This window comes from Eleutherodactylus coqui, chromosome 4, assembly GCF_035609145.1.
Source record: "Eleutherodactylus coqui strain aEleCoq1 chromosome 4, aEleCoq1.hap1, whole genome shotgun sequence".
Classification (NCBI taxonomy): Eukaryota; Metazoa; Chordata; class Amphibia; order Anura; family Eleutherodactylidae; genus Eleutherodactylus; species Eleutherodactylus coqui.
In genome coordinates, this window is record NC_089840.1 from 182,938,548 (window position 1) to 182,952,731 (window position 14,184).

Consider the following 14,184-nt stretch of genomic DNA (forward strand, 5'->3'; position numbering starts at 1 on the left):
TGTATGAATAAAATCAGCTTTACTTTTACACCATTCTTATTGAATCACCCTGTATAGTTTTACATGGAAGCCATTCCGATGAATGACCACTGATGTAATACATCAACAACTCGAGTCTGCCAGAATGGGGTCTACTTGCGGAGTGGATGATGTCACTCTATAATTGTTATATGCCCTAAAACAGAAAATAATCAGGTGTTGTCTTCATGAGATACACTTTATGAGATGTGTTCTATTGGTATAAAGTAGAGAAGACAACGTCATGGATCGGAGACTTTTATTTAACTCTTGAGCAGCAAGCCATATATGTTACATTTATAATTTAAGGCATATGCTTTGTTATTAACATCCAAGGCAATGTTGCTTGAAGGGCGGTCATTTTCCTTGGTATTGGCAAGGGGGAGGTTTGCAGGGATTGCAAGGGTCTGTCAAGGAAAAAAGGAAAAAAATGTTTAGGATGGTTTAGCATACAGCGTTTTAGTGTTGTCCTACCTGGTTTTTGTTTTTGCCACAGATGTTTTTTTCTTTTTATTATTCCAGCCATGTTAAGTGAAGGTTAATAGGAAAATATCATATGAAAAAATTTGTTTCAGTGGTAGTTTTGTTGTGCAATATGAACAGTCTGACTGGTTGGATTTCTTCCTGCCGTTTTTGCATAGACTTCTCTATAGAACATGAAAATTGACAGCAAGCTAATGCTCTGATTGGTTAACTCAAAAATGCATGTTAAAAATGTGTAAATATAATTTATACCCAAAAAAAGGTTTTTAAAAAATGCATGTACCATTCAAAAATGCATTCTTACATGCCTTTTTTGTGTTAAAAAGTGCATGTGAGGGAAGCCTAATGTTCCATTTTATATGCTCCCTTCCACACATTGAATTATTTTAATTGTAGTGATAAGTAAGAAGTTAAAATGTTCAAAACAAATTGCTATGTACAGCTTTTGTGAAAATGTGCTAAATTTCATTCCTGCCTATGGTCTATCAAATTTACTTTAGTTTTCACCAAAAACAGATACATCCTTAACATGTCAATTTAGTGAAGATTTCCCCATTTGCAATGCAACATGTGCAGATCTTGTTGCTGCAGATTCTCTGTAGATTCACTGTTGAAAATCTACAAGAAATCCACAACGTTTAAAGATACCCCAAGGGACCTTTCACACAGCCGCGGAATGCATTCTGTGGAACATCTTGCAGAATTTCCTGCGCTGTTTTTACACAGACTTTAATTACTGAATTAATTACATCTCTTGTATGTTAGAAATCCGCAACAACAATTCTGCAAGACGTCCTTAAGTCCACCGCAGAAATATTTTTCGCTGTGGAACTTAATCTTGCGGTTTTGAAGTAGAGAAGTGTGAATTTAAACAGGTGTGGAATTCAAGCCCCATAGGGATAACATTGCAGTGCAGAAATGTCTCATGTGAAAGAACCCTAAAACTGACACCTTGTTTAGCACTATTATTTTGAAATGCCCTACAGCTCATTGATTTCAAAACAGCACAACGAGGGTGCAGTCACACGCCATATCTGACCTATTGCAATATGGTTCAGTATTGCACAAGACAAGGGCCTATTGATTTCAATTGTAATTCATATTACAATACATATTTCTGCAGGGTTTTTTTTTTGGACAATGAAAAAAAGACAATTTTCATGTGTGTGAAAAGCATTTGTACTGAGAATCTTCAAACATGCTTATATATATCCTATGAATAACTGTTATAGTATTTGGGCTTACACATACAGTATATAAAGTACTTATGGTAATAGAATAACAAAAGGAAAATGTTAAAATTAAATGGCTGCAAACTTTTTAAACAAGTTATGCTTAAACGATAGCTGGTATAACTAGCAAAACTGCAATTTAGTTTATTTACCGAAATATACATTTTTGTGCTGAAGAAATCCCCCTAAAGTACTGGCCACTAGGTCTGTTCTCTGCTTTTTGTTCAGTAATGTTATATCTATGACTCGAGACATCATGATGGCAGAGCAGGAAGTGAGACAAATCATCCTGTTTATTAAAATTCTATGAGAGCAGAAGGGAGGGGTGAAAGACAGAGGAACTGAGATGATGGTAGAGCTACTGCTGAGTTATTTACTGATATGTATACACATTGCCACTGCTCAGTCCTGCTGTCCTACATGATGTCATGTCTATGTTTCCAATCCAATTTTGGATTCAGGGTTTCCTAAAAGGCTTTCTCTTTTTGCTGTTATACAATGGTGCCATCTGCAGGCTAAAGCAGTGTGTGTGCGCCAGAGAGGCTTTGACAGCAGAGTGGCTGGCAATAGACGGTAAGAATACCCTGTCGGACGTCTTCTGATATTGGAGCTGTACAAGCTTCAATCAGAATGTACGAAGACGTCAGACAGATGATTGGAAACGGTTAAAGAGCAGAATCTGCAGTTCTCTGTGTACAGTCTATAGAACACACCACACACAGCTCAGCAGCAGGCTCCTCCTACTAGTCTAAAGAGAATTGAGAATCACATGTATCAACTCCAGAGAGGGGAAATGGGAAAAAATACAGGATAGAAGTCATAACTATCTCATAACTTTTATACAGTACCTTTTTGATAACCACCGGAGCCCTGGCATTGTTGAATAGGTTTGCAAGCTGAAAGAAATAATATATGTTAATGTCTGCTATCTGAAATGACTTGGGAAGTAAATTACTTATAGTTTTGAATAGAATATAATTTTGAATTAACAAATGATCTCCCTTTTATAGTATTGGAAAACGTGTTTGGATTTAAGCTATAGTAGCTTTTGAAGGCTAAACATGCCCCCCATACAATGCTGCTCTGAGACTGCAACTTGTGGACTATTTTGGTAATATTCTCTTCGGAGATACTTTTGTCTTCAACACAATGAAGACTTAATATTAATACTATTATCTATGTGTTGAACTATCCAAATTTTTGTAGGCTTCTAGATTAGGATAAATTAAAAGAAAAATCAAATACAATTCTAGATATAATTACTACTTGAATTAATTCCTTAATATGTGGTTGTTATAAAATAGTGCTCCCCAACAGTTTTACTTACGATCTTGGCATGGGTTAGGGCAGGCACTTTGCTTCTGGCATGGGTCTTGGCAGACGCTTTGCTTCTGGCATGGGTCCTTGCATTGGGACTTCTGTTGGCAATGTCCTCCTTTAACTCCAGACATGTTTGCTTTGGAATCTGTACCTAGAACAGCAGAAGATAACTGTAGGAAGATTTGTAGTTGACTGTTGGGATGCTTTGAGAAGGTTGCTTTTATACACAAAGCTTGGTATGTCACAAGGAACAAACATAAATAAAATAGTTTTTATAAGACTGAAATTAAAGATGTTTCAAACAGAATGTTTAAGTCCATATAATTATTTCCTTGAAATTGGGTGTTTACAAGAGAACACCTCATGTCATGTGAATCCAGGAATAGAGTGCTTTTTATGGCTAATGGTTTAGAAATCCATGTCTTTAAAAACCACCTGTCAAGTAATGTGATGAAAAATGAATATCCCATTTTAAAATGAGTAAAAGAAGGAAGATGCTAAGTAAATAATAGGGTAGAGAGATGTGATTAGAATTCCTGAAGTATTTGGCTGACACATATAGGTAGTCTGGTTCTAAGCTGTTTAGAAATCCATAAGGTCTATGTCATTAGTATCAGTTTTGTTTATGCAATCAACGTCAACTTTGCACAACTCAGTGCTCCTTGCTACAGATACACTGAATACAATGATGGTGCCATATGTGTAACTAATCATATACAGTATATGTTCTTGGTAAGGCAGCCCTCCAATAACAGCAGGTCTTGTATTAAAAAATGAAAAGGAGTGCATGGAGCAAAACACAGCACATCAATGGTGGGAAAGTACATGCAGTATAAAAACAAAGGTTTGCTCCCGCACTTCAGGAATAAATAAAACTAAACTTTATTCCATAGAGGCTTAAAGAAAACCTGTCACCTCGCATAAACTAAGTAATGTTGCTGTTAGGGGAGGTAGCAGGGAGCAGCGTTATACATTTTGTATACTCACCTGTACTCCTGATCCCGCGCAGTCTATTGGTAAAGCCTGCGCACCACACAAAAATTTGAGTCTTTTCAGATTGCTGAGTGCTGTCTACCATAGATTTCTATTGTCTCAAATAACTGAATTGTGATGCCACCTTAAAGATAAGACTACAGTTAAGGTTTATTTCATTCTTGTAATTTAAAATTTCTTATAAAAGAAATATATGTCCTCTTTTGTGACAATGCCCAACAGAAAATCCTCCGAGGTGTGTCAAATCTGTCATCAGATCAATGTTCGGTTGGGGGAATATGTAGTCGCTTAGAACTATTGATAAACATCTTGTCAGACCAGGAGTTCGACTTAGCATCTGCAGCATGAGCCCCTAACTCTCCCATTCTCTGCCATAAGGTTGTTATACTGCGGGTCATCTCCGTCATGTGTTTCTGCATTTTGCTTAACAGGTCTGTTGTGGTGGCCTGAGACTGACCAGCCTGTACCACAGATACACTCTTGGAGGACATGATTCGAGGTATGGTTCCTATGATTTGGAACATGGTTTCTGAGGTCTCTTCAGGAATTGCTTGGGCCTCTTGCCCTAACATTTTTATTGCAAATTCTTTAAAGTCGAGGAAAGAGGAATTAGAGTTCTGTACGGATAACATCTTTATTGTCTCTATTAATCCTTGGTAGCTGCTCCTTCTATAATTTTTTCTCTGAGCATTTGGTCAGCTCCAGCTGCTTCTCTGGGGTCAGCATGGATCACAGCTTCATATTCTCTTATAGGGATAGGGTGTAATTCCTAAGAAATTCATCTACCTGTTATTAAAAAATTGCTTTTTCATCTGAACGCCGTTCGAGTTTCAAAAATACCTTGGAGCCTTTCAAAATCTGGTCCACTGTCTTCTTTCGGTCCCTGGGCCAGAACTTTACCTCTCATGCAGCAGCTGCCTCTCACTGGCTTAATAACATTTCTAATTTCTGTTCATTGGTAATAAACAATACACAGCCCTCATTTTATTTTTAACATTCCGCAACTTATGCAACGTTATAACCATGGGGCTCCCATGTAATACGGCATGGTGAAAGGCATCATTGGAGGTGGAGTGGTAGCTGAGGACCCAGTGCCACTGGGCTGTTCATTGTCACTGGAGTCTGACATATTTAGATACAGTGACAAACGGACAGTTCAAGCCTTGCACAAAATGGCAATTACAACATTTCAAATTTCAAAATGGTGGCTTAACCCCTTCTTCACTTTAAGCACCAACGAAGTCTATTTTAAGGTCACAGAGGTAAAAATCCTGTTCATGATGCCACTTCCGTTTTAGTGCACCAGATGGGACGTAAATGGTGAAAGTGAGAGTTAGCTAAACTGGTGTAACAGCGACTATCACCAGTTTTTCCCAAATACCAGCATCTGCAGGAGAGTAAATGGCTTATGATGACTTGTGATGGTAATTGTCGTGACGCCAGTGCTATACAATACAATAATTAGTAGTGAAAGAATCAGACAGAAACTTTTCACAAGATGCAGTATAAAGATTTTCTTCATAGTCATTAAAAAATTGCAGTGAGGTAGACAAGATGACTTGGGGATATATATTTGTGAGGTGACAAGATGACTTGGGGATATATAGTTGTGAGGTGACAGGATGACTTGGGGATATATAGTTGTGAGGTGAGAGGATGACTTGGGGATATATAGTTGTGAGGTGATAGGATGACTTGGGGATATATATTTGTGGGGTGACATGATGACTTGGGGATATATAGTTGTGTGGTTACAAGATAACTTGGGGATATATGGTTGTGTGGTTACAAGATGACTTGGGGATATATAGTTGTGAGGCGACATGATGATTTGGGGGGAAAGTAGTTGTGAGGTGACAGGATGACTTGAGGATATATAGTTGTGAGGTGACAACCTTTATTAAGAGAAGGTTTTTCAGGGGGCATGTTCGGCAGCTAATGGACGCAGAAGAATAATTTTGCTCTGCCTGCAATTGTTGCTTACAGCAGCACGGCACTCACCGGCAGCATACACCAGACAGTATCACCTTCACAGTCTCTGCTTTACTCCGTGAATCCGCTGGCTCTCGACTGACAATGGTGAGGGGGAGAAACAGCCCAGCCAGTGTTAGGTATATGCATATGCTCAGAGGAAATGTTGCTTTTAGATATCCCCTTTTATTTTACCAAGGAGAGTGGAGTAAATGGTAATGAAGGGGTTAAAGCCCGCACATCCTCACTATCATTCTCAGAGAGCATTTCCCTCAGTGCCTCTAATGCAGACTCTCTGACTGCTGCTACTGACCTGGGGCATCTTCAGGGAGCTTGCTGAAGATGTAAGGACAGGCAGGGTGTCACCAGGCAGCAGAGGCTCCGATCCTGCTTTTATCTATGTGCTGCCGTCAGTGCAGGCGCCTGCAACTCTGTATACAAATGCCTAATAATTCATAAAATGAAGGGAATGGCACCCATTAAATATTCTGGAGGAAATATATAATATTCTTTAAAGTATGTCATAAAAATACCTTCATACGGATATTAATCTTACACTAGTGCACCATAATGCAGTGGACTAACTAGATGAGCTAAAAAAATGTTTAAACGTTAGACAATATAAATATTAATGAAAATATAAATATTATAAGATTAAGGGATTGTATCAGCAGAATACAAAAATTAATATTAAAAAAGGGGGGTGAAGGAAGGAGGGAGGGAGCAAATAAGGATCCAATAATTATTCATTGCTCAGATTTTTTCCCGGACAAAGGTGTTTAACCTGAATATCCAGTAAATCTCTTTGGCTTTAAGCCACATAAAACTACTTTTGTTTTTTTGAGGATTTTTCATCAGAAGCGATGCCTCCCAATTTTTAACAAGGATTTGTCTAATACGGCTATGTTGGGTGCTAAACTTGGTGATGAATAGTGTCTTAAACTCTAAATTGCTATCAAGGCCATCAAGGCCTTCTTATGCCTCCCAGTAATATTTTAACTATTTTTTTGGAGTCTGCTACATAGCTTATTAATTATGCTTGGGAAAGGCACCTTTAGTGCAGAAAAGCGTTGCATATAATTTTTGTTAGTCTGAGTATTAGTTAGGGTTTGTATATCCCTATTTATACCTTGGTTTTGTCTTTTACTTTGTTTTGTTTGGAAACTCTTATTGAGAATAAATACCCTGGTAAATCATTAGCCAGGAGCGCAGAGGATTTTTTACGCTGCATTATGCAGTTTTTCTATATCCTCCAAAGGAAGGCATTCGCTCCCAGCACCAAAATTTTAGGAGAGCAAGGTATCTCTTATAAATGGGGCTTTCCCATGAAATTAATAGTCACTAAAATGGATCCAAATCCATTGCTAAAACCCTGGAAGAAGCCATGCCGAAAATAGAATCTCCTTTCGCAGAACTCTCCTGAATGTGCTAAGGGAGCCCTAACCGTCTATATGAATAATGAATCACAACCTCCCATACCAAACGACGGCCTAAATGACTCTCATATATACAATATGCTAAAATGCGGTGACATATTTCTTCCTTGTTTTCATTTTCTTCCTTGTCATTTGGGTGTCGGCACTCAAGTTGTGGTAACAGACACATGATTTTCTGGTACTTCCAGTTCCCCGTTTAGACTATGGTAAAATTTGTACCATTTACTCTGTTAATTTTCGGTTTTGTTTTATTATTTTTCTTGGCCTGTGTTATAAGGCCTATGGTTTATTCTGCTGACTATACAATAATGTTTAATTTTATGCTGTGGTCTAGGATGCGTCTATGCTTACTCATCTGTCTGCAGTATTTTGGTTGGAGAGAGCCTGGGAAACGTACTCCACTAAATACAACTTTCCTGGTTTGGGTTTCCTGGCCAATTTCCCAGCCTAAACAGTCTCGCCTATTCTTTTACAATGGTTCTTAAAATGATTTCTATTAATACTAAAGGTCTTAATACACTTTTCAAAAGATTATTGTCTGTGTTCAGGAAACACATTTAAATAAAGATGATACTTTTAGACTTTCCCACAGACAATTTCCTTGCATCTTTTCTTCTTCCAGCAACGCACAAGAGGGGTGGAGTATCTATAGCCCTTAAATACACAATAGGTTTCTTTCTAAAACAAGAAATTCTTGATGTCAATGGTTATGTTATTCTGATCTGCTCCATTAATAATGCCCACTATATCATAGCCTCAGTATATGTCCCAAACGCGAAGCAATACTCATTTGTACACAAAATTCTTACTATTGTAAATCACCATGAAGTGGGTTTTGTGTTACTACTGTCTTTCCCTGAAAATAAGCCCTACCTTGATAATAAGTCCTATCCCTATTTTTGAGTAGGGGTGCTTGAAATATAAGCCCTCCCTCAAAAATAAGCCGTAGCTACACTAGGTTAAAAGTAGAAAAAAGCAATACTTTGTGTCCCTCCTGCTAGTCTCCTGGGCTGTGTCAGGCTGCAGTCCTCAGCTCTGACAGGATTCTCTTCTGGTGATGGGGCTTTGAATTCCCAACCTCCGGTAAGAGCACAGTGATTGGATCGACCACCAGCTAATCAAAGCCGGCGCTCAATCATTCACAGCCATTCAGTGAATGACATCACTGAATGGTTGTGAGTGGTTCATCGAGCGCCGGCTCTGATTGTCTGGCGCTCGATCCGATCACAGCGCTTACTTGAGGCGGGGTATTTTTAGCCCCGTCACCAGAAGAGAATCCTGTCACGTTGAGAACTGCAGCAGCATAGGGACCAGTGAGAGGGACACAGACGCCGGCAGCTAGCTGATTATTGCTTTTTTATATCTTATTGCTTATACTCACCTAGCCGCTGGCATCTGTGTCCCACGTGCTGGTCTCCGGTGCTGTGTCAGGCTGCAGTTCTCAGCGCTGACAGGATCCTCTTCTCCTGGTAACTGGGCTTTGAATACCCTGACTCCGGTAAGCGCTGTGATTGGATCGAGCGCCAGCCAATCAGAGCCAGTGCTTGATTAATCAATCACAGTGCTTACCGGAGGTCAGGAATTCAAAGTTCTGTTACCAGTAGAAGAGAATCCTGTCAGTGCTGAGGACTGCAGCAGTGCAGGGACCAGCACAAGGGACACAGACACCAGCGGCTGGGTAAGTATAAAACACCCCCAAGATAAGGCACTGTGCTTCTTTGGAGGCAAAAGTTAATATAAGACAGAGTCTTTTTTTGCGAGGAAACACGGTAGTAGGCAACCAACCAAATTCTCTTGCATTCTATGGACTTTGCATCCACTAAACTCTCTACCCAGCCAATGTCCATTGTTTCCCTCTTTAATGAGAATAATCTATTGGATGTCTGTCGGCTGCAGCACTCAATAGACTGAGATTATACCTTTTTTCCCATCCCTACAAAATTGCCCTCATTCTGGTAGTTAAAAACCTCCTTGGAAATGTTGCATTTTCCAAGATATGCAACATTACATGGTCTGACCATGCACCCATAGAAATGTTATTCCAAGAGCAGTATCAGCTGTCAGAATCTAGTGCCTTCATAACTACATCCGCAACACACAAAATATGCTCCCCACTCAATGCAATCACTTCTTGACTACTTCAATCTAAACAATAATAGTGAAGTCTCTGACTCCACTTTGTGGTGCACTCAAAAAGTGTCCAAAAAGAGGGCATTTTTTGAAACCAACATCATATGACAAAAAACAGTGAAACTCCCTGTTACTCTCTCTACAATCTCAATTATGCAATTTACATAGATGAAACAAATCGTTCTATTGCCCAAATAGAGCCAAGGAGATATCTAACATTTATCAACAACCCGGAGCTACATTGGATAGACAGGTTAAATCTCGAGCATCGAAATATTGTATACCTTTTATATTTGACTCCCAAAATAATAAGGTTCTTGACCCCCAAGGTATAGTTAACACCTTAGCAAGCTATTGTAGGTCACGGTACAACCTACTGATGATGAATCCATTAACTAACTCACACCTGTTGATATATCCATGTTTCTAAATAAAATCAATCCACCCACATTATTTTCCTTCAAATTGCATGCACTGTCTCAACTATTTAATACAGCTGAAGTTCTGACAGCCATCCAAACCCTTAAGTCCAACAAGTCCCCAGGACCCGATTGCTTTACTAACGAATATTATAAATTTCATAGACTCATTCTAGCCCCTTATTTGACTAAAGTGTTCAATGAAATAGCTGCCAGGGGATTTGCTATACCAGAAAAGCTCTCATTATTATTTTAGCTAAACCTGGCAAATTCCCTGACAGCCCTCCGAATTTCAGGCCTATTTCTCTTCTTAACTCGGACATAAAATGGTATGCAAAGATTCTGGCCAAAGATTATCCAAATTTTTACCCAATCTAATCCACAAAGATCAAGTGGGATTTTTTAGAGGACGTCAAACAATAGATGATACTAGACGATATATTGATATAGCATCTGTAGTGTCTAAACACAAAACGCATTCTCTGCTTCTAGCCTTTCAAAATTAGGTTTCTAGGCACCCATACTCTCTGCTATACTAGTCTTATATTCCCCTCTCTTCTAGTCTAGTCTTATATTGCACCCCTGAGTGCAGGTGTACAATGCAGGCTCCCTTTCTACTTTATTTAATTTTAGCAATGGAACTCATCAGGGCTGCGCTCTATCTTCAATGATATTCGCTTTAATAATGGAGCTCTTTGCTCAAGTAATCCGCCCATTTCCAAATATATCAGGCATTAGTGTAGGAAACACAGAACACCACATTGGCCTATTTGCAGGCGATATTATTTTGAGTTTGGACTCTCTAGAAGGCTCTCTTGTTGCAGTCTCAGACATCATTACAAAATTTGGTATTAAGAAGTGATCCAAATTCTTATCCCAAATATAAATCTCACTACTAGGAGCACTAGAGGCATTCTTAAAATAGAAGACCTATTTGAAAATTCAATATTAAAATAATTCACCCAACTTTACGAAATGTTCTTTCTTCCGCATAAAGAATTCTACAAATATCTACAATTATGACACTTCTTAGCATTTTTTTCCCCCTACCACTACACTACTCTCAAAATATGAATTTTTCCTATATAGCAATGAGACACAAATTAAAGGTGTTTTCAAAGCTTATACAGAATTAAACTCCTTTTCCACCTCGTACGTATGGGCATTCATTTTTAAATGGGAAAAAGACCTTCAGAAATCCTTTTCCGCAGACCATTGAGCACGGGCATACTTAATAAGCTCCAAATTTTCCCGCTGTACGAAAAACCACAATAGAAAATTACTATACAAATGGTACTATACCCCGTATAGACTAGTAAAAATCTCTTGACAGAATTCTGATGTATGTTAGAGATGTCACAATCACACAGGCACATTGTTGTGTGATCCCCCTAAAACATTTTGGGAACATATCTATAATGCATTAACCATAATACTCCAAACCAAAATACCATGGGGTCCAGAAGTTGCCGTTCTTTCATTGGGATTAAATAACCTCGATGTCCCGAATTTTTCTCATCACCTCTTATATTTTAACAGCAACAACAGCATCTATAGCCAGGAGGTGGAGAGGCCCTGAACTACCTTCAGTAACTGAAATTTTCTGATAGTCCAGCATAATTGTCTAATGGAACATGTGATTGCATCTAGACTTGATAAAGTACCCAAATTAAAAAAAAACAAAAAACAATGGTGAAAATGGTTCAAATTCTCTGGATACACTTGTCAATTAGCTTATATAAGATGTACTTTGGGGTTTTGAGGTATTTGGTATCCTAATATTCCACCAATCTCTAAAGGTTTTGTATAATACTATTTCTTCCTTATCGCCCTATAACAGTACAGATGAACCATTCTACATTTCTTATGTCTTACTTTGCAGACCATAACTAATAATGTACAACTTGGAGTCTTTTTCTTATTAAGTGTTTCTTACTTGTTTTTTCCCCTTCCCTTCCACATTCTCAGACCAAACATTTTATGTTGGATAGCTGAGTTCAAGCAGCAAACTCAATAATACAGACAGAATAACATTTTGCACAACTCTACAAAATTGAATTACAATTATATTTCTGGCTTGGACTCCTAGTTCATTACCTTTTGGGAAAAAATATATGGTTAACATTAAAACTTCATGATATAATTCTTATGTGGGAAATTATACCCACTTTATGATCACGTATCATAATCTGCAGTATACATTTTTTAATTCCAATAATTTTTATTGAGATGACAGATAAAACAATGCAGTGGTTAGATTTGCAATCTGCATTCAGATGGTGAATCTGTACATTAATCTTTTCTTCATACAAAACAACGTAAACATGCAATTTTAAAGGTAAAGAAACATTAAAGTGTTGATTGGGTAAAACAAGGGGAGGGGTAGGAGGAGGGGGGGGGGGAGGGAAGGGAAGAGGGGGTGGGGAGAGAAAGGGAGTAGGGGATACATTTCTAGAACCATCACAACCATGACCTGAAAGAACCCATCCTTCCAGACCTTTATAATAATAATTCTAGGTTTTTAGTCAATTATTTTCTTTTGTTAAATTATCCCTTTGTTAATGCCATTTAACCAAGGTTTCCAAGTTTCTCCATAGCTTTGCATTCTATTCTGCCTTCGGATAAATAGTTTTTCATACGAGCAATGCTCCAATGTCATACTGATTAAATTTTGGATTGAGGGAGCGTTAGGGAACCTCCACTCTCTGGCTACTAGCAGTTTAACATTGAGTAAAATATGTGCGACAATCTTCCTACATTGGGAAGGAATCTCTTCTATATCCAACAACAGTATTGCTAATTGTGGATTTGGCTTAATTTTTATGCTCGTAATTTTAAAGATTGCTGCGAACACTGAGATCCATAAAGATAAAATAGGGGGGGGGGGGGCACTCCCAAAAAATATAGGGGACCTGAGAAGAGTCTAGCTAGTCTTATGGGTGACTAGTACCACCTGGTTATCACCTAATGGTGTACTTTCAATGCATTCGCGCAGGCAGTGCTTTTGTAGGCCCAATTGAAAGCTTTAGTCCACTGTGCTAAATTGTATGTGACCTTCATATCTTTTTTCCCAATGTTCTTTTTTTGTTTATTTTCTTCCTCCTCAGCCTCTCCGTTAAAGATGTTGTATAAATACTTCATACGTATTTTTTGGGTTTCCTGCTTAAATAACAGATTATACAAATAAGTGGGTAGCATTAATGATAGTTGTGTTCAACATGTCAAATACCTTTTAATTTGCATATATTGAAATAAGTAATAGTTAGTGAGGCCAGTTTCCTTACATAGCTTATCAAATGGTTTTAGGTTTGAGTTATCCTGTAGATCCGAAATGAAACGTATTCCCTTCTTTCTCCAACTTTTGATTGTTAGACTAGGAATAAGAAGTTCCAAACTTTCAATTCAGTTTCGGACTTGACATCTAGGGGAGTGGGATTTGGAGAGTTTAACTAGATAGACCCATGCTTTGATTGAAGCCTCGATAGTAGGGCAGTTTGGCAGGTGAATATTTGGATTGAGTGAAGTCGCTAGTAGTACTGTTCGGAGATCCAAGCCCCCTCCTAGATATTTTTCAATAGTTGGCCAGCTTACAGTTTTTAGAGAAAAGCACCAAGGTCTAATTTGGTGTATTAAATTGGCATTATAATATGCTGTGAGATTGGGGATACCCATTCCTCCTCTTCCCCTGTATGAATACTATATGGAGGCTGCTACTCTAGGTCTTTTTCTCTTCCACATAAAAGCCAACATTTAGTTTTGAAGCGATTTTATGTATTTCTTAGGGCAAGGAATCATCATAGTTCTAAAAACATATAGAATCTTTGGGAGTACCATCATTTTGTAGAGCACTATTCTCCCCAGCGAAGAAGGTTCTATTTTGTCATATGTGGCTAATTCTATTTTTACTCCCAAGTAAGGAACAGGTTCTGTTGTCCACGAATAAGGGTGTCAGGACAGTGTCCGGGGTAATGGGAGTCCCTGAGAAAACCCGCAACCCCTGTCCCTGCCTACTTGCCCCCCTGGGCTAACCCCCAGGGCGACAACTGGGCAGCGGTCCCTACCCTCACTAGGGAGGCGGGACACGGGAAAGACAAACAGACACTGAAGACAAACAAACAGTAGAATGGTCAGACAATCCGGGTCGGCAACAGGGGGGTACGCAGTACAGAGGGGAAGGCAAAA

At 38.6% G+C, this 14,184-nt stretch overlaps 1 protein-coding gene across 1 annotated transcript in view; it reads right to left on the bottom strand.

Annotated features, from left to right (window-relative positions):
* Window positions 1–262: 262 nt before the first annotated feature.
* LOC136625874 (small proline-rich protein 2G-like) overlaps window positions 263–14,184 on the bottom strand; it is a 41,065-nt gene continuing 27,143 nt past the window's right edge. Inside the window, exons 2-5 of the mRNA XM_066600441.1 lie at window positions 8,327–8,340; window positions 3,061–3,165; window positions 2,582–2,629; window positions 263–425 (exon numbers count right to left, since the gene is read on the bottom strand). Of these exons, the coding sequence (XP_066456538.1) occupies window positions 376–425; window positions 2,582–2,629; window positions 3,061–3,165; window positions 8,327–8,340 (217 nt within the window). The 3' untranslated portion in view covers window positions 263–375. The remainder of the gene's footprint in view (window positions 426–2,581; window positions 2,630–3,060; window positions 3,166–8,326; window positions 8,341–14,184) is intronic.